At 55.6% G+C, this 12,856-nt stretch overlaps 2 protein-coding genes across 5 annotated transcripts in view; both read left to right on the top strand.

Annotated features, from left to right (window-relative positions):
- Positions 1-989: 989 nt before the first annotated feature.
- LOC116578876 (wiskott-Aldrich syndrome protein homolog 1-like) lies at positions 990-2,199 on the top strand. Its single transcript, XM_032323457.1, has 2 exons — positions 990-1,520; positions 1,716-2,199. Exons 1-2 carry the CDS (start codon positions 1,456-1,458, stop codon positions 2,197-2,199), a joined length of 549 nt encoding a protein of 182 aa, XP_032179348.1. The 5' UTR covers positions 990-1,455.
- Positions 2,200-2,411: 212 nt separating this feature from the next.
- Positions 2,412-12,856, top strand: part of ZC3H18 (zinc finger CCCH-type containing 18) — a 60,479-nt gene continuing 50,034 nt past the window's right edge. The window contains exons 1-2 of one of the 4 annotated variants that reach the window (XM_032324943.1): positions 2,412-2,615; positions 9,606-10,201. In XM_032324943.1, the coding sequence (XP_032180834.1) occupies positions 9,620-10,201 (582 nt within the window). In that variant the 5' untranslated portion in view covers positions 2,412-2,615; positions 9,606-9,619. Of the gene's footprint in view, positions 2,616-2,718; positions 3,574-3,941; positions 4,286-9,605; positions 10,202-12,856 lie in introns of those variants that run through there. The other 3 variants (XM_032324947.1, XM_032324946.1, XM_032324944.1) reach the window with 3 other exon arrangements.

The raw sequence follows: 12,856 nt of genomic DNA on the forward strand, positions 1-12,856 counted from the left end.
ATACGAATAAAGCCTCACCCTCTTTGGGAGCTGATAAGGCCATCCCAGCACCCCGTAAAAATGTATCCACTGTGTCTAACATCGATAAGAAGTACAAGGTGTGCTGCAAAGCATGACCAGATCACTGAAAACCAAGAGGAAAAGCCACAGACCCTGCGGGTGACTCAGATGTAGGAGCTTCGGATGAAGCGTTAAGATGACCAGCATGCCACCTTTCTTCACGTCACTCCCCTGCTCAAGATCTACTGTGGCTCCATCACTCCTCAATGGGGCAGTCAATGCCATGCTTGAAACAGCTTCCCAGAGTGGAAAGAAAGCAGCACCACCTTATAGACATCCTGTACATGCAGGCGAGACTCATCTGTTGCAGTGTGTAACACATGATACAATGTTGCACTCAGCTATAAACATCTGGGCCACTTCTGTTCTCTCCCCTTTGTTCTTTCCATTATTATCAAGAAATCTCCTGAAAGTATCCTTGCTCATGTCTCCTTTTGGCCAGGGCTGCTGTCCAAGGGCTCCACTCTGAGCATGCCTGTCTAGGATTCCCTTGTTTGGTCACAGAGCACTGCTCTCAACGTGCCTGTGGTTTTCCAAAGTGGTTGTCACCTGGGGTAGACTGTCACTCTTGTTAAACTCAGACTCGGTGACCCCCATGATCACTGTGCAAACACCTGTCACGGTTTGGGAGAGTCGTACGAGCGGTCTTGGCCCGTAAGTGATGTTCAGGCGGGCCTGTTGGCTTCGACCAGCCCCATGACCCCAGCCAGATGGGACCACGCCCGCCAGCACACTGACCAGGGAGGTGTGCACGCTTGCCAGTTAGCATCAGAGCGACCACTAGTGACGGCTGACTCCAAATGACCCGTTTTCCCCAAATAAGAGATTTGTGTTTCACCTTCAGAACAGTCACCGTTCCGGAAGCCGGAAGTCCAGGAACAGCGTCCTGGTATGGTCAGGTTCTGGCGGAAGCCCTCCTCTAGGGAAGCAGGTGTCCCCTTCTTGTGCCCCCACCTAGTATGTGGAGGAAGAGGAGGAGGAGGAGAGAGAGGGAACCCGGTGCTATCTCTTCTTATAAAGACTTCATTGCTTTATATGACTGAACATATCCTACTGAACAAATAGACCGTATTTATCTATCATCAGCTGATGATCATGTGGGTCGTTTCCTTTCGTGGCTCTTGTGAGTAAAGCTGCTACCAACTCCCGTGAGTGTGCAGATGTCTGTGCCTACTCCGTTTCTTGTGTCAGCTAAGAGGGTCATTGCTGGGCCATGTGGTAGCTCTGCGCGTGCCCCACTTCTTCCCCTGCTCGTTCGTTCCGGTAACACCGGCCGAACCTCTACAAGTTCATGCAACTTCACTGTCGGCCAGACGCTTAAACTCGGGCTCAACGGGGGCAGGCGGACCAGGGAGGAGCTCTTTCTGCGGTTTCCTGCGGGCGCGCCGGAGGAGGATGGGCTGCGGGAAGGCCTGCTCTGCCCCGCGCCTCCCAACACCCTTCACCGCACCCAGGACCAGGTACATAATTCGCAGCGTCCAGTGAAAACTGGAAACACGGGCCCCTGTTCAGGAATGATGAAGAACCCGGCCCGTGGGGCGCCTGGGGGGCTCAGTGGGTTAAAGCCTCTGCCTTCGGCCCAGGTCATGATCTCAGGGTCCTGGGATCGAGCCCCGCATGGCCCTCTCGGCTCAGCCGGGGACCCTCCCCTGCAGAACCGGAGGCTCACTCGGCGCGTGGCGCGTCCCCCGCCTGCTCTCCGGGCTGCGAGCTCGAGCCCCACGCCGGGGCACACGTCACTTACACATCAAGCATCCTCTCAGAAAGCGCCGTCTGACCCCCGCGGGCCGCCCCCCGCGGGACCCCGGCCCCGGAGAGCGGGTGGCGGCCGGCCGGAGCCGCTCCGTGAACCTCGCGCCCACGACCGAAGGGGCAGCGCGTGGAGCCGACGACCCGCACGAGAGCCGGGACGGTCCCAGCCTCGCTCCGGCGTCGACCCCCGACGCTCCACCGGGACCGGGTGTGGGCGGCACCGACCGGAGCCCGCGGAGCGCAGGGGGCCGCGCCCGGGCTGCCCAGACTGCGTGCGGGGTGCGCGCGCTCCACGCGGCGGGCGGCGCGGGATTTCCGGCCGCGGGGCCGCTCCCGCCCGCTGCACGGGGCCCCACGCGGGAACCGGCGGCGCGCGGCGTCACGTGAGCGCGCGGCGCGGCCCGCCTTCCCCCGCCCCCCTCCGCGGGCGGGGTCAGGCGGCCGGCGGCGCGCGGGCTCGAAGACACACCCTGGGGCGGGGCCTTCGGCGGCGCCTGCGCCGTGGCGGGCTCGGGCGGTCGCGCGCCGCGGGGGCGGGGCCGCGCGGAGGCGGCCGCGCGGAGGCCGGAAGGAAGCGGGCGGAGGGCGGGGCGAGCGAGGGAAGCCCGCCGGCCCGCAGGACGACTGTCGCGGCCTGATGACGTCGCACAATGGCCGGCCCCCGCGGGTAGTGGAGCCCGTTTGTTCCGCCCGCGTCGCGCCTCAAGCCGGAGCCTGTGAGGAGCGGAAGGGCCGAGGGACGCCTTCCCCGCGCCGCCCCGACGCCAGCGGAGCCGTGGCCCCCTCCCCGCCCTCGCGCTGAAGTAAGTGGAGGCGGCGGCGGCGGGGAGGCCGGGCCGGCGGGGAGGAGGCCGAGGCGGCCGGGCGGGGAGCGTGGCGGCGGCGCGGAGCCGAGGCCCGGGAGCCCCGGCGCCGCCGCCTCCGGGGAGCGCTCCGGGCTGTGTCCCCGGCCGAGCGTGGCTCTCGGGTCGTGGGCAGGGATCGCGGAAGCAGGCACGATCCCGCGTCCGGTCCGCGGCTCGCCGGCCCGGGCGGCCCTGGAACCTGCTGGGAGCCCGGAGCTCCGCGCCCCGCGGTGGACTCCATTCTCCCGAAGCTGTCATTTCTCTTCCGGGACATTCGCGTGGCACATGTTTGCCGCCCACGGCGGGGGCCGGGGGGCGAGGCACGCAGGGGCACCCTCCCGAGGAGACCGGCCCGGCCTGGGGATGGGCTCCCCGGGAACTTTGAGCTCTCGGGAGCCTCCCGGAACTTGCTCCCTCGGCTTCGGCGCGCACAGGTTGGGTGTGTTGGCCGAGCCCCGGCGCGCGCGCCGCGCTAGGCATGAACTTCTTGCTCCTTCAGCGAGGAGCCCGAAGGATGCCGCGTCCTTTGGGTAAACTGTAGCCGTCGTGCCGGGGGAGCCCAGGACTCCGCCTGAGCGTTCTCGCGCACTTTAGGACAGCGCGTTTGCCGCGTAGAGTGGCCGGGCGTCCTCGGAGAGCTCCGGTCCGCAGGCTCTTCTGCAGGAGTAGGTCGGTGCTCCGTCCGCCGGGGGGAACTGGAAGAAGAGGGTGTCTGGTACCTGCCGTGCTGCCTGGGGCCAGCAGAGTCCCACCATCTCTTCGTTGAGACGCCCCTCCCTCCTGTGCTCGTGGAGTGGAGTCTTTGACAGTCCGAGCACGCGAGTGTGCCAAAGGCTGGAGCTCCTCTCTGGTTTTGGGTGGGGAACGCCCGGATGTTGTAAGAAAGCTTTGTGGGATCATTCCAGCGAGCCAGCAGGTAAGCCGTGAGCTTGCTCGTGTGGAAGAAGGGTTTTCGCTTTTTCACAGCTACCTGTCGTCTCAAGGTGAGTGCTGCTTTCCTGGGGAGTTTGGAGTCAAGTTTAGTCAGTTTGGGGTGGAGTCTGTCATCTTCTTTGACGTCCTTTAGATGCTGTAATCCGTGGTCATGAATCGGAATTTTTAAAAATCTATTTATTTGACAAAGATCACAAGTAGGCAGAGAGGCAGGCAGAGAGAGAGGGGGAAGCAGGCTTCCTGCTGAGCAGAGAGCCCGATGTGGGGCTCGATCCCAGGACCCTGAGATCATGACCTGAGCCGAAGGCAGCGGCTTTAGCCCACTGAGCCACCCAGGCGCCCCACGAATCAGAATTTTTAAGAGAGGTGCCAGAACTTAAACATTCAAATGGGGATTGCTCTGTTAAAAGTTGTTGTCCTAAAAGGTTATGCTTATATTTCATGGGTGCTCCTTTGCCTAAACTACCTTCTAACTTGTGTATTGGCAATAAATACAAAAGCCGTGTGATAAAATTGGTCTCGTTAATAGCCGTACCCCATGTTTAAGCAGCGATCGTCTTACCTGGCTCGGTAGCTTACCTCATGTACTACCACACCAGGTATGGTTTCCTGTGATTTCTCAAAGTGACCTGCCTTGACAGGAGGGATACCTGCTTCTCCCAGAGCACCAGGAAAGAACATTGCAGATTCGAAAGGTCAGTCAAGCAGAGAAGTTCCCAAAATGGTCTGCACTTCAGTATTGTCAGTGGAGTCAGTGTGCAGCCTTGCAGAGCGGCTGCTGGGACATGAGGCAGTACCCACTGCGTGTCGAGTTGTGGGGTGGTCTTCTAAAAACGGGGCACTCACTTCCAGTTTCTTCCTGGGATGCAACAGGTAGTTTACCAAGTAACAAGATTTTGCTACTCACTCAACAAGCATTTGTCCGACGTCGTCTGCTGAATGCAGCAGTGGGAACACAGGGATGGACACTTGTCGTTCAATTCTCTGGGCAAGTTCTCCATCTTGTGGGTCAGAGAACCGAAGAGGTAGTTCTAAAGTTCGCCGAGAATCTTCAGTTACAAGGCGATCACGTGAGAAGAACAACTGAGTAAAAACCATGAACTGGGAGTTGGTGCAGATGGGACGAGAGGACCCTCCGTGTCATCGTCTGCACGCAATGGGCTGCGTGTTCTCCCTAGCACCGGTCCTCACGTGTGCGCTCAGGTGGCTGCCAGGCTGGATTCATCTCAAAACAGGATGTAGATGTCCAGAGAAACCGCGAACCAGTCCAGCCCCGGGCCTGAAACACAAACCATCTTCTGACCCGCAGTGACACTTCTCTTTTGTGCTGCGAGCTGTGACTCAGGTTGTTTCTAATAGATAGATTCTCGGGCACATTTTTCTCTCCAGGGTGCTCGCCTGCGTGTGGCCTCGTACTGTCAAATCGCAGGGGTTCCATCGGTAGAGGAGAGACGGGGCTCTTCAGGAAGTTGTCAGAGCTCCTAAGGGTGACTGTGTTTCCCATTGTGCCTGGGGAAGCCCCTCTTCATGCCTGTTGTAATTGTTTTTTGTTTTTTTAAGATTTTTCTTATTCGTCAGGGAGAGGGAGGGAGTACAAGCAGGGGGAGTGGCAGGCGGAGGGAGAAGCCATCGCCACTCCGAGCAGGGAGCCCGATGCGGGGCTCGATGCCAGGACCCTGGGATCATGACCTGAGCTGAAGGCAGAGGCTTAACCCACTGAGCCACCTGTTGTAATTGTTAATAGTGACCCCTTTACAGTCTCAGGTGTGACCCAGTTTACACAATAGTTTACATGGAGCACTGCCCCTAAGGGCTAGCTGTTCGCTGAGCTTGGGAAACGCAGAGGTGAGTCTGAAGCCTTCTACTCAGGTACTTTATGGAGGGGAGGGATCGGCCAGCAGACTTTGCAGACAGACAGTTGTGCGTGGTCTGGTCAGTCTGGATATGCCCTAGAGCAACGTATAGTATACTTAGGGCAAGATTCTCAATTTGGGAGGAGTGAATAAACCTCAGGGGATTTTCTCCTGAAAGTGGGAGATAAGTTGCATACATTCCGTTTTTTCTAGGGAGAGAAGCCTTCCCGTCCCCTTCATCAGATTCTCAAAACAGCCCCTGCCCTGCTAAGGCTAAGCACCGCCACCCTCGGGAGGCCGGCCGCCCTCCGAGTAGCAGGTGCGCCCGGGACCCTTTGCCCTGCCCCCTTCTGGTCAGCACTGGAAACTGCCTTTGAGAGTCAGGAAGTTCAGGGCCTTTGTGTCCTTGGCAGTTGAAGTGATACCCAAGATTTAAACTGTGGGGGCGTGTACTCAGTACTTCTTGAAATTACTTGCCCTGCCACAGTGCACCGGCCTCTCAGGATTGTGATTCCAGTCGGCATTTCCCGGGGCGCCCGTGTAAAGGTGTGCCCCTCTGTGGTTTCTTTTCTTGGATTCGTGTTTAGTTTACATGCCCAAGAGCCAAACTTCAGACAAGGTTAAAATAAATGGCTGGTGTCACAAGTCGGCCCTCCATATGTTCGTAGCTATTTTAACTAACAAACTGTGTAAATGATGCGTTCCCTGTTCATGTGGATGAGAACGTTCTTGTTTCTGGAGGGCCTGAGAGAACTGTAGACGGATCAACGTGAAATGTTAAAAGGGAGAAAAGAAAAACGGGTGGAATCTACTGGTTCAGTAGAAGTCCCCAGTAATGGGTTCTGTTCCCAAAAAAGAGTTTGTAAGATCAGTTTGAACTTGGGTTCCATGTTCCTGTAGAAACAACAGCAGACAGCGGGGCTGGTCCCCAGCGGGGAGCACCGGCTCGTTTCACACGCGGCGCAAGGCTCTGTACCCAACTGCACGCCCTAGAGGCAGCTCTGATTTGCAGTCCCAGGATACCCGCTCAGTGGCTGTGTGGCCTGGGCTCTCCCCGTGACAGGGAACATGGCTTATTTGGAAGGCTGGCGTGAGGGACTGTTCAGGTACCTGACACGGGTCGTCTCTTAGCAGATGGTGGTGGCTGCCAGCTTCACCGCAGACATCCTTGCAGTGGTAGAGTCTCGCGTGGAGTAGAGGGCTGTTTGTCGAGTGAGACCGCGAGTGAATTACTCAGGTGTGCCCAGAGACTGGAAATGCGTCTGTCAGGAGCGATAGGGGTCTGGTTCTTAGGAGGTGAGGATTACCTTTACTGGTCTCTCTGATTCAGTTTGAATTCAGATATGTGGAACCCTTGCCAGGCTTGTTATCAGGCTTATCTCGTGTAATTGTTGCAACAGCCTTGTAAAGTAGATACTGTTGTACCCGTGTTTCAGGGGAAGAGACAGACTGAGGTGTGGCAAGTGTACATAGTTGGCCCAGGATCCCGAAGCTGGGAAGCAGAGGGGCCGGGGTTCAGCTCTAACGCAGAGCCCACGCTGTTGCGCCGTCTGCATACCCCATCACCCTGCAGCACACCAAGGGGTAAACTGCCCGCTGGCCTGGCCCACTTTTTGCACTGGTTCAGGTATTTGAAGTTAGGTGCTCTGTTTCTTCCATTTCTTACTCGAGGATTTGATTTCAATTTCACAGAATATAAAAAGCAGTTTGGATCTAAACATAACCCTGAAACCGAAGTGCAAACCCATCTGCATCCGAGCCCCAGCAAAGGGCTGTTCACAGGCTGGAGGAGCTTGTGGCCCTGAGCAGGGTCGGGTGTCGGGAGGTCAGGAGCAGACTTGGCCGTTGCAGATTTTTAAGCTAGTTTGAGAGGACGTGTAATTTGAGATAACATTTGATTGAAGTCATTTTGTTTTCAGGGTTGCCGTTGGACTAAAAAAGGTGGGAATCAGAATTTGCTGGGTGTCGCCTGGGGAGCTCAGTCCGTTGAGCATGCAGCTGTTGGTTTCAGCTCAGGTCATGATCTCAGGGTCGTGAGTTCAAGCCCCGCATTGGGTTAAGATTCTCTCTTTCCCTCTCTCTCTGCCTCTCCCCGCTTAAGCAAAAAGAATTTGTCGGGGTTCGAGTAGGAGGTCTGAGGCTCAGGGACCAGCTCCAAGTGACTGGCTGCCCACAGGGTGTATGTCTAGATTCAGCAGCTGGGGAGACGGAAGTCGCTGCCCTCCTGCGCGGAAGGTTTCTGTATGGTGTGATCAGACTATGCAAAGACGGGCATAGGACTCATACACAAAGGAAAATCTTACTCCTTAGTAAAGGGGAAGGAGCCCTGAGTGGCCGCCGGGACTCCAGCTGAGAACAGAAAGCCCTTAGCTTTCGGGCACCTTGCTCCTCGTTACTGTGGCCAGTAGGTGTGCTGTGCACAGGGACAGGCTCTGCCCCCTGGGAGGTCGGGCGCTTCTTGATTTTCAGCAGAGTCCATCGTTGGAAGACTGACTTTTTTTGAGAGGGAGAGAGAGTGAGCCCTGGGGAGGGGCGTGGAGGGGGCAGATGGAGAGGGCGAATCTCAGGCAGACTCTCACTGAGTGCAGAGCCCGAGCCCCATGCCAGGCTCATCCTCACCACTCTCGGGTCACGACCTGAGCCGGAACCTAGAGCCAGAAGCTTCGCTGCCTGAGCCACTCCGGCGCCCCTTGAGGCCTGACTTTTTAACAATCCTCCCCAGTGGTCCTGCCTCTGAATAGTGCTCTTAGGAAGACTGAAAAGTGAGTCATTCTTAAAACTGTGGCTGTGAATGGATTGGTTCGTAAGTTTTTATTATTGTTAACCATTTAGTTGATTTATAAACTGAATTTTAAGTGGTCTGTCTTAATGTGTACTCAATTGTAATAATTTCCATTAACTGCAAAGACAAGTGTTTTTAACCGAAGGTTAAGGTATTATCTCTTGGTATGTGCATCTTTAAACACAGTTTCTCCTTTCAAAAGTGTAAACTTGAAAGATAGATATTTAGTTTTTAGTTACATGAATGCGCAAAATAATTCTTTATATTTAAAGTACGTAATTATATGGTGTGTTTCCAGATCTTGCTGAAGTACCAAGCTGCATATGTGCAACATGCATTATTTTAAATTAAAATTTCGAAGAACCAAGTAAACACTGAGCCCCTCACTGGTTCCGTTATTTCCAACTAGTTCCGCAGTGACTAGCTCCAGGCCACACTGGTAAATGCTGACTGGGGGCTCCTGTCCCACTCTCTGCACGTTACGTTTAAACGACGGAACGATGTCCTGTCACTGGGCATGGAGGTGGGGAAACGGAACGTGTCTGCTTTATCATGAAGTCTGGGTTAGTAAAAATTGAAGAAAAAGGTCTTTTGAAATGACATTCTTCTAACATATGAAACTACGCAGATACATACAATTTTCAGCCAGGGTTCTTTTCCGTGGCCTAGCTCTGTTAGAATGATGGTTCTCCACTTTTCCGTGAGGTCATCTCAGCATGCACGAACGGATGCTACTTTCTGAGCATCTGTTGGTGGCCCCAGCATACAGATCTGTGAGAAGGCCCAAGGTCTGTGTGTTTGAAGATTCTGATGGGGCAGTTGGGGCCATACTTGGAGAGATGCATTCAGGAGCAGGAGCTAGCCCGTGACCTGGGGACAAGGCCAGCCAGGGTTTCTGCTCCAGACCCTTGAGCGTGGCTCTAGAAAGATAGCAGGGTGCCTTTAGTTTTGTTGCCTCATTCCACAATGCATCTTCTCTTGAATTTTAAAAGTAATTTAAGGATCCAAAAAGCTTTCCCTTGTGATGCCTGCCTGTCTCATTGCTCACTCTCTGTTCACCTGCCGGGTGTGCTTGTGGTGAGGAGCGCTCCAGGTCCCAGCCAGATCGCCGAGCTGTGACGCACACACAGCTTAGGGACCGCGTACAGCCTTGTGGATGCACGTGTGCGGGGCCAGCCCATGGCCTCCCTGGTGGGACCGCCGGCAGCAGCGGTCTGTGGAGTGCAGTCTGGGCTTTGGAGGGGCGGTGCGGGACCAAGAGGGATGCAGTTCCTGGTCCCCCCTGCAGGTCGGGGGTGAGCAAGGGGCCGAGAAAACCAGGCCGAGATTGACCTTCTGTGTCGCTGACTGCTGTGTGTCTGTGTTCTCTTTCTTTCGCAGAACTGTGGGTACCGATGGATGTGGCCGAGAGCCCTGAACGGGACCCTCGCTCTCCAGAGGACGAAGAAGAGGAGCAGCAGGGGCTCTCGGACGATGACATTCTGAGGGAGAGCGGGTCCGACCCGGATTTGGACGCAGCTGGGGGGAGGGCTTCTGATTTGGAGGACGAGGACACCGGCGGCCCGGGACTGAGCCAGGAGGAGGAGAGTCGCTCTGAAGAGGAGGACCAGGACCGGGAGTCCGAGGCCCGGGATCTGAGCAGGGACCCCACGAGCCCCCCTCCTGGGGAGGAGGGGGACGGAGGGGAGGAGGAGCGCACAAGCGACCTGAGGGACGAGGCCTCGTCGGTCACCAGGGACCTGGACGAGCATGAGTTAGACTACGATGAGGAGGTCCCCGAGGAGCCGGCCCCCGCCGGGCAGGAGGACGAGGCCGAGAAGGCCGGTGCCGAGGATGACGAGGACAAGGGGGAAGGAGCTCCTGGGGACGAGGGGGCGACAGGCGTTCCCAGTGTGGAAGACAAGGAGCCCCTGGAGACCGCCAAGGAGAAGAACAAGGAGGATGATGACGGGGAGCTCGACGATGGGGAGCTTGACGTGAGTGCCCGGGCTGGCGGGGGCTGGCGGGGGTGCCCGGGCTGGCGGGGGCTGGCGTGGGTGCCCGGGCTGGCGGCGGCTGGCGTGGGGCAGGGGGTCGGGGGCAGGAGACCTGAGGGCTGGGACTTCAGGACTGCTCTGAGAGCAGTCCTTGTGGTGACGAGGGAGTGTCCGAAACCAGGCAGGACAGGGAGTAGGCTAGAGTCCGAGAGCTTGGGTCTGCCGCTTGGCCGCTGGCCGTTCGGCCGCTGGCCGTTCCGCGCACCCTCCCCTTCGCTGCTGCTGGCGGCCGGTGTGCAGGCGCCTAACCCGGGTGTTCTCTTGCGCTCCGGGTTTGTGTGGTGAGCGGAGATCGTTTCTCCTTTTATTTTTGCGATCTTTAGATGATATTCGAGGTCACGTTCAACTAAAACCATCATGGATTTTCAGTTGTTAGTTCTTGAGACTGCTGCACTCCGAACGACGAGCTCAGAGCTTCCTTCGAGTCCTGTCTGTTCTTCCGGGCTATCTCTGTCCCCGAGCCCGTCCTCCAACAAGGGTCCCGGCTGGGCCAAGCATCTCTGGAGGTGTCCCCAGAAAGATCCTTAGGAGTGCATCATAGGGGGCTGTCTCCAAACACCTCAGCCTTTGATCAGGCCATCTCACTTGGTTCTAATTGACTTAAATACTCTGCGGTTCAGGTTACAGAGACGCTAACACTAACATACCCTCTCAGACGCAGATAGGTCGGGTTTTATGATGCATCATCCGATCGAAGGACTTTAATCGTGGTCTGTTTTTCTTTCATTAGTTCTGGGACAGTTAACATACAGTGTAGCACCAGTTTCGGGTGCACGCCGTAACGATGCAGCCCTTCCACGCATCACCCCGTGCCCCCAAAGACAAGTGCACCCCGTCTTCCTGCCACCTCTTCACCCGTCCCGCACCCCCTCCCCTCTGGGGGCCAGCAGTGTGTCCTCTCACGTCACCAGTCTGTTTCTGGGTTTGTCTCTCTTTCTCCCTTTGCTCCTTTGTTCCCTAAATTCCACGTACAAGTGAGATCATACGGTATTTGTCTATTTCTGGTTTCTTTCACTTGGCATTACACTCTCTAGCTCCCTCCATGTTGTCGCAAATAGCAGGATTTCCCTCTTTTTAACGGGTGAGTAGACTTCCCTCGTGTGTCTACACCACATCTTCTTTATCCGTTCGTGTATGGGTGTACATGTGGGCTCTTTTCTGTATCTTGGCTCTGGGAAATAATGCTGCAGTAAACATAGAGGTCACTGCATCCCTTTGAATAAGTGTTTTGTATTTTGGGGGTTAATGCCCGGTAGTGCGATTTCTGGGTCGTAGGGTGGTGTTTTTTTTGTTTTTTTGGTTTTTTGGTTTTTTGTTTTTTTTTAAAAGATTTTATTTATTTATTTGACAGAGAGAGATCACAAGTAGGCAGAGAGGCAGACAGAGAGAGAGGAGGAAGCAGGCTCCCCGCTGAGCAGAGAGCCCGATGTGGGGCTCGATCCCAGGACCCTGAGATCATGACCTGAGCCGAAGGCAGCGGCTTAACCCACTGAGCCACCCAGGCACCCGTAGGGTGGTGTTTTTAACCTTTCGGGGAACCGCCATGCTGTTTGCTGGAGCGGCCGCACCTGCCTGCATTCCCGCCAACGGTGCACGAGGGCTCCCCTTGCTCCGCGTCCTCGCCGGCATCTGTCGCATCCTGACTTGCTCGTTGTAGCCATTCTGACAGGTGTGAGGTGGCGTCTCATTCTGGATCTGATTTGCATTTCCCTGATGATGAGTGATGGGGAGCAGCTTTTCATGTGTCTGTTGGCCATCTGGGTTTCGTCTTTGGTGAACTGTCTGTTCATGTCTTCTGCCCACTTTTTAACTGGGTTATTTGGGTTTTTGCTGTTGAGTTTTGTAAGTTCTTTACGTTAGATACTAATCCTTTATTGGGTATATCATTGGCAGGTGTCTTCTCGCATTCCACAGGTTGCCTTTTAGTTTTGTCGGCTGTTCCCTTTGCTGTGCGAAGGTTCGTTATCTTGTAAAGTCCCAGTGGTTCATTCTTGCTTCTGTCTCCCTTGCCGCTATACAGACATATCTAGAAAAACGTTGCTGTAGCTGATGTTGGAGAAATCACCACCTGTGCTCTCCTGTAGGATTTTTATGGGCTCAGGTCTGACATTTAGGTCTTCAGTCCATTTTGAGTTTGTTTCTTGTACATTGTATAAGGAAGTGGCCCGGTGTCATTCTTTTGCGTGTTACTGTCCAGTTTTCCCAACACCATTTGTTGAAGAGACTTTTCCCCGTTGCATATCCTTACCTCTTTAGTCATCATGATTTTTTAAAGATATATTCATGTATTTGAGAGTGCGTGCACACACGTACGCTTGTGGTAGGGGAGGGCCAGAGGGAGAGGGAGAGACAGTCCTAAGTAGACTCCTCACCGAGCGTGGAGCCGACAAGGGGCTTGATCTTACTACCCAGGCTGAAACCAAGAGTTGAACACTCAACTGACTGTGCCACCCAGACGCTCCTTCTGTAATCATTATCTTTATTTATTATTTTTAAGATATTATTTATTTATTTGACAGAGGGAAGACAGCCAGAGAGGGAATACAAGCAAGGGAAGCAGGAGGGAGAGAAGCAGGCTTCCTGCCGAGCAGGGAG

Source organism: Mustela erminea, chromosome 19, assembly GCF_009829155.1.
Source record: "Mustela erminea isolate mMusErm1 chromosome 19, mMusErm1.Pri, whole genome shotgun sequence".
NCBI lineage: Eukaryota > Metazoa > Chordata > Mammalia > Carnivora > Mustelidae > Mustela > Mustela erminea.

Coding starts and splice junctions, on each gene's coding strand:
- LOC116578876 (XM_032323457.1), top strand. CDS start 1,456: ATGGGCTGCGGGAAGGCCTGCTCTGCCCCGCGCCTCCCAACACCCTTC. Junction 1,521..1,715: donor TTCACCGCACCCAGGACCAG/GTACATAATTCG, acceptor CCTCCCCTGCAG/AACCGGAGGCTCACTCGGCG.